At 36.0% G+C, this 6,859-nt stretch overlaps 1 protein-coding gene across 3 annotated transcripts; it reads right to left on the bottom strand.

Annotated features, from left to right (window-relative positions):
* Positions 1 to 1,041: 1,041 nt before the first annotated feature.
* Positions 1,042 to 3,148, bottom strand: LOC149222435 (uncharacterized). Of its 3 annotated transcripts, XM_089383108.1 has the most exons (4): positions 2,926 to 3,148; positions 2,126 to 2,465; positions 1,538 to 1,678; positions 1,042 to 1,432 (listed from the first exon to the last, which is right to left on the bottom strand). In XM_089383108.1, exons 2-4 carry the CDS (start codon positions 2,453 to 2,455, stop codon positions 1,412 to 1,414), a joined length of 492 nt encoding a protein of 163 aa, XP_089239234.1. In that variant the 5' UTR covers positions 2,456 to 2,465; positions 2,926 to 3,148; the 3' UTR covers positions 1,042 to 1,411. The 3 variants fall into 3 exon arrangements, with proteins under 3 accessions (XP_089239234.1, XP_089239232.1, XP_089239233.1); XM_089383106.1 differs by having other exon boundaries at positions 1,042 to 1,678; XM_089383107.1 differs by having other exon boundaries at positions 1,042 to 1,678; positions 2,126 to 2,460.
* Between the last annotated feature and the right edge of the window lie 3,711 nt (positions 3,149 to 6,859).

Below are 6,859 nucleotides of genomic sequence, written 5' to 3'. Positions count from 1 at the left end.
TTGATTCCCTTCAGTAATATAATAATTGGTATTGAGAGAAGGCAATTTGTGAAAATTCGATAGTGGCCTAATCAGTAATCTTCCGGAGAAGCCCCCCAGTTGTTGGTGGAAAGTTGGAAACCAATATCCCGATCCTGGGGAGTCACTCTGCCTGAAATGTTAAGGGTCATTTCCAACATAAAAATACTTTTCATGTGGCCCCGTAATGATAAATACTGAAGGAGAGGTAAGATTCCAGGTGTCCATCTCCTCATTAAGTCAATGATAGAATTTCTCCTTATTAAGTCAATGATAGAATTTCTTCATTATTTATATCAAGGTAGATCTGTCAAGTGACAGTAAATCAATGTTTGATGTTCTGTTAATAAATGGTGAAGATGGGTCCATCAATTCGATCTGAGTATTGATGATGAAGTATTACAATTGAGGCACCAATCAAATAAGTGTCCAATAATGGATAAAATTGAAGTCACCACTCAATAATTGATAGAGATGTTTGCCGTAAATCGATTACCAGTTTGTTAGGCAAGTGTGATGAAGGCAATTATTTTCCTGCACACTATATTGTAGCTTGAATAAATTCCAGTATGATATAATCCCTCCAAATTAAATTGACTACAGGTAGCAAATCATGTGTGAAAGCAGCGAGAAATTGCCATAGGTCGTTTTTATAAAGAAACTGATGGGAAATGCTTACTGATAAAAGCTCACTGAATTTATCTAACCTCGAAGATTACATTTGACCAGAACTTCCAAATAAACTACAATTAAGGTTTTCTGCTCATTACTAGATAAGACTTAATGACTATGTGTATAATCTAAACATAAAGTTTAAACCATTAGGGAGAAAAAAAGAAGTTGTAAAATGGTAATTCAAAACTTCCTTAACAATCTAAACATAAAGTTTAAACCATTAGGGAGAAAAACAGAAGTTCTAAATGGCAATTCAAAACTTTCTTAATAATTTAAACATAAAGTTTAAACCATTAGGGAGAAAAACAGAAGTTACAAATGGTAATTCAAAACTTCCTTAATCAAAAATTATGTCATGAAAGAACCTATTTGTGCTGATAATTCAAGAATACAATTAAAAGATGTAGTTGTTACATAGCAGTAATAATATACAAGAGATTATTGTAGTGTATATTCTATAAATAGATAGGCTTGAATGTTGAAGCCTCGATGTACAAAGAAAAAGGATAAGGAAAGGAAAGAGAACTTTGACAGTTAAAAACCATGTGAGTTTCACCAAAGATGTGAAACTGATCAAAATCCACAGTGAAATCAAAATTTTATCACAAGAATGTGAATCTTGTTCAGAACTGCCCTTTCTGAGAAAGAAGAGCTTTGATTGTACTGAAAATTCAGTAGAAACATTTGCCAATCATCACCGGAGAAAAAACAAACTGTTTCACCTCATTTTCATCAATGTCTTGGCAGTGTTCTTTGATGATGAGGTCTTCTTCTGTTGGGGACGACTGCCATTCCTGTCTCTTCCTGGACCCAGGTAAGGTACATCAGTTTCTTCATGAGTAACTGCTGTGGCTTGTGCTACCTGCAAGGGACCTTCTTGGGCAGATCGTTCTTGCACAGGGCTGTCATGAGTTATAGACTGCCTACGAGTAGTCCCGTGCATTTGCATTCTAGTCCTAATCCTAGGCCTGCTCCTCCGGTGAGTCTGAAGGTGGATATCAGTCAATCCCACATTAGTAAAGTAGAAATTATCATAAGAAATATGCAAACTAAAGAATGCTTAGGAAATACCTACTTAAAAATGTTTAGCATGAAATCAAAGAAGCGTACCATACAACCATAATGCTTAGGAAATATTAATACCTACTTAGAAATGTTAGCATGAAATCAAAGAAGATTACCATGCAATCACATTAAACACTTCATGCATAAGCATTGATACTTATAATGAGAAGATGTTAAAATCAAACTCCAGAAGAAGTCTTCCAATAATCTGAACATAAATAGCGACAAAATGAAAATATACCTGATTGACTAGCATTTCTTGGCATAAAAGGGTAAGTGCAAGAAGAACAAGAAAAATAGCATCAAGATGCACACTAAACTAAGCAAATGACAAGATTTTGTATATGTCTACCCACAGAAAACTTACGTGCATATAATCTGTAATGTCTTGCAAAGGAGCACGAGGATAATCTGAGGGTAAAGGACTTCTTGAAGTAGATACCACCATTCTTCTTCTTCCTCCTCTTCTTGCGCTGCCCGGCTTTTCTGGAACGAGATTTTCCTTGTTCTGTATCCTCTCTCTTGCCCTCAACAGAGCCCTTGCCACCATCTCAGGAGTCCTCATTGTCGCATGTTGGTGGGTTTCGTGCCGATAGTTTGTAGTAGTCCCAGTGTTAATATGCTGCTGGGTTTGCTGGTCCGAATCCACATTTGAACCAGCATCACCGCCTGGGCTCAGATTAACCTCTTCTGGCATGATTCCTTATCTTCATAAAAGGGAAAATTGATTAAAAATCACTACCAATATGGGCAAACGCATATCAACAGAAAACGGATTCTAGAAAACACTGTAAGAAACCCAAATGGAGAACAAATGCAGAAATGTGTCACATTTGGCTAACTAAAAACAAATGCACAACTGTCACATTTGGCTAATTAAAAGCAAATGCAGAACTGTGTCGCCCCTTCCCCTGTCCAAGGTTATCAAATAAAACATCCTGATTCGCCATTCCTTTATGCCCATAATGCAGTCAACTCGTGCTATTCCTTACAGTCACTACCCAGATCTGAGCCTCCCTGTCCCGTCTAGATCAACCCTCTTCTTTCATTAAAAAAAGAAATGCTAACTGAATCCCAGATGGCTAATTAACTACCTCAGATTGATTGTTCATCCAAAGTTTCTAGAAAACCCCACTTCAGAAATCAAGTACCCATATCCAAACTTACCTTCAAGAAGCCTGAAGCCCTGACAAAGAAAACGGCGTTAAATCCTTTAGAACCCCAGGGCTTCCTTCTGCAAATTTTGCTAATAGACGATAAACCCATGTGAAAATCTACTGAATCATGTTAACTGGAACACCACCCATTATCAGAAAATTTTCCTCGACCACCAATCCAATCTTGATCTTCCTCTGTTTTGGCTTTTGGACTGCACAACCATCTTACTCCCTGCACCGTTCGCTTGCCACTTTATTTCAAAAATTTGAATTGAAAATGAGCGGGCTAACGGCTGAACCCGCATTAAATGTTTAATGCGGTAATTAAATGTTATCTTAGTTGGATTATCGCGTAATTTGATCCCAGTATGAGTAATTTAAGCACCCATATCCGTTGCCAGGTTAAGGTGTTATTTTGAATTTACCTCAACACGTAACATTTGATGTTGTATTGAGTTCACATGTCATAAAATTTAATGCTAGGGTGCGGTCACACGTCTTGAGAGTTGACTTGACCAGTTCGTGACAACGAAACTACCCAACTTTTAAGTAATGTTTTGGAAATTCCGAAATCTAAAGGCAGCTCATTTTGGATACTTATTTCGGATTCTCTCTCCTAACGGTAAAGAAAATGGTACTTTTTCCCTTCTCTTTTACGAAATAAGTAGAATATCTTAATTTCCAATAAATATTAGTTATTTATTGATGTTTTCATTCTAACTGTATAATCATATTTAATTTGCTTTCACTGAAATATAATTTTATATAATATATTAATATTGAAATATGAAAATAAGACGTTTAAATATAAATATAGGTGAGTGATGAAGTGTCTCATATTAGTTACTTAATGTAGAATATTAGATTTGAGACTTTTGTGATCTATATTGTATAAATGTCTTTCGGATTAATCACATCATTAGGATTTGGTCGATGTTTTGAACTAACTAATGTGGTTAATCCTCGGGATGTTTGTGATATGGTATTTTATTAATATTTTTTTTGTGAATGTCTTTGGTTCAAATCTTTTTGGTACAAAAAAATCCAATCATATATGATGATACCTTTTTATGGGGAGAGAGGTACAAGATAGAAAGAATGTGTTACCCTTACATTGGAGGAATCTTTGAGGAATACCTCTTTGCATTACTGCGGTTAGTCTTATCATAGTGAGTGAGCCATGGAGGAGAAGGGATCAAGGTAGTCACCAAGAATCCATCCTTACACCTGGGGTATAATGTTGTAAATCATTCCACTTCTTTGAATGTAAATTTTATTAAGTTTTTTCCCTGTTATATCTCATGATTAAGGGTTGGGATGGGCCAGGGCAGTTTGTGATCCCTAGGTGCTTTTGACAACTTAGAAGCCCCTGGGTAGTGGTTTATTAGTGAAAGGTTGGTCCCACAAGTCAGAGAAAAACTAGTAAATGAAAAGAAAAAAGAAAAAAGTTGTGTTTTGTATCTTAATCAAGCACACAAGTTCTCTATTTCATTTCTTTTATATTTTATTTATTTCACTATAAGTAATATACCAAATAAATCATAGGCTTTCAAGATTGAAGACAAACTAAGATGAGTAATGATATGTCTCTACAAGTAGCAATGATTCAAGGTAGCTAGAAAGAATCCATCCTTACGCCTAAAGTATAGTGTTGTAAATGGTTCCATTTCTTTGAATTTAATTTCATTATCCCTGGCATTTGAGTTGTATATCATGATTAAGGATTGGGGTGGCCCAGGTCAGGTTGTGATCCCTAGGTGATTTTGATGGCTTAGATGCCCCTGGATCGTGGTTTCTTAGCCAAAGGCTAGTCCCACAAGTCATAAACAAACTAGTAAATGGAAAGACAGAAAAATAGTGTTTTGTATCTTAATCAAGTACACAAGTTCTCTCTTTCATTTCTTTGTTATTTCTTTATTCTATTTTTTTATTTCACTATAAGTAATATACCAATTAAAACAGAGGCTTTGAAGATTAAAAATAAACTAAGATGAGTAAACATATATCTCTATAAGTAGCAACGATTCACAAGTGGGGAGTGTTTCTCTTGTTTATATGAAAGATTGAGCACATCCTCGTTTACTACAAGCCCTAGAACATAAAATAATGCCTTTCTCTTACAAATCCTAGAGATAAGTCACAAATACATAAAATATCCATGATACATGAGTGGATAGGTCTCAAGACCCCCAACTATGTGTCTTAAATGAAGAGTAATGCTCAAAATACCAAGTCATCCTCATCAAATGTGTACTCCAAGGCTACATTTGTAGCATAAAATCTCTCTACAAGTGGATAGCTCACTCTAAATGGCAAGTAAGGGCTCCAAAAATGAAGCATTGTCTCCAAAAGTGATAATGTTTCCTTATCAAGGGTCACATAAAGCTCCAAAAAGGGTGCCTTCATCATGAAAAGATGTCATAAAGGTGAGACATCTCATCTCCAATTGCCACACCATGGTGTAGATGCAATGTCCCATCTCTAGTGTCCAATGTCTTATCTCCAATGGGTGGTGAGATGCCTTGCTAAGTCTACCAAGACATCATAATGTCCAATTTCCTCCAAAGAAGGTGGAATAACCTCAACCAAATGTGGGAGAAGTCATCATCATTGTCCTCCAAAGGACTACTTTTATGTAAACTTCATCACAAAGAGGAGCTTCAAGTATTCATGTGAGACCAACTAACCTATGTACAAGAGTAAATGCAACATAGAAAGTGAGTCGCATTCATGTAAAAGTCATTAAGTATATCACATTAGGTGTCTTCTTCAAACTTTACAGTAGCCCATGACTTTATGCAATTTTCCAAGTTTAGGTATGGGAGGACCATCCTGAAACCCTATTAGGTGTGTCAAGACCTAAGAATTGGAGTATTTCGCAAGAAACCAATCAAGGTGCAATTGTGTATGAAAATGATATAACTTGAGGTTTAATTCATGGGAAAGGTGTTGAAGTTGTAACTAGAGTTGGTCTTCATAATATAAAATTATCATTGATGTATTTACTACATTTATTTATTTTTTGTCAAAGCATGTTCTTCATGCTTAGGGTCAAAAGAATTAAAAGGAAAATTTATTTGAGTCATGTCCCATTTGGATATTTGTAAGAAAAGGAAATTCGAATTTTATATTGAGTCATTAGTCCACATGTTGACCAAGCAGGCCTTCCTTGGACAAGTCGATCATGCCTTCCAAGTGGCACCTATTCGACCCTCCTGGAAAGCTATATATTAGATACAAGTTCAACCTACTTGGGGCATATTCATTTATTATCATAACAAGTACCTTCTGCACCTAACGAAGGAGTAAGAGGTTGAGTCAAAGGAGAGAGAAAAGACAAGTCAAAAGTAAGGAGAATTATGCACTATTGACTGAATATTTGACTTCTACCAACTCACACATGTGAGGGACCGAATTATGTGAAAAGAGGTCGAAGTTTCTAAGGCTTCCACAAGCCGAATTTCGGCCCCTTGTTGTAGGTCTAAATTTCAGGACATTGACCATATTGGAGTAGATTTGACCAACATTGACTTTGACTTTGGAGGTGACTTGGAGGAGGGTTTGGGCTTGGTCTCTTGGTGGCAGTTTGTTCATAGTCTTGGTCTTGGATATCTCACTTTGATCTGACTCTATAAGAGAAGGATTGTTAGGTTTTCCCCTTGTGGTTTTTGCCTTAGCTAGCAACCTAATTTTGGTGTCTCTTGTCTCTTGGTGATCTTTATGTTTTTGAACATTTGTATAATTGCTTATGAAGAATACATAATAAGTAATAATAAAAACATCTAATATTCACAAGTAATTATCAAGAAGAGGAATCAAGCATTAAACTACACTCCGCTTAGTATCTCAAGTGTCTTTGACATGCAAGGCTACATATGATATTCACCCCTATGAGCACCTTTGTAGAGGGAGTGTTTTGTGCACTAAGTTATCATTTCCTTAGT

Source organism: Pinus tabuliformis, chromosome Q, assembly GCF_031772625.1.
Source record: "Pinus tabuliformis cultivar Carrire ecotype Pingquan chromosome Q, CPIR1, whole genome shotgun sequence".
Lineage (NCBI taxonomy): Eukaryota > Viridiplantae > Streptophyta > Pinopsida > Pinales > Pinaceae > Pinus > Pinus tabuliformis.
The sequence above is the reverse complement of the archived record's forward strand: the minus strand, read 5'-3'. Positions and strand labels throughout refer to the sequence as shown.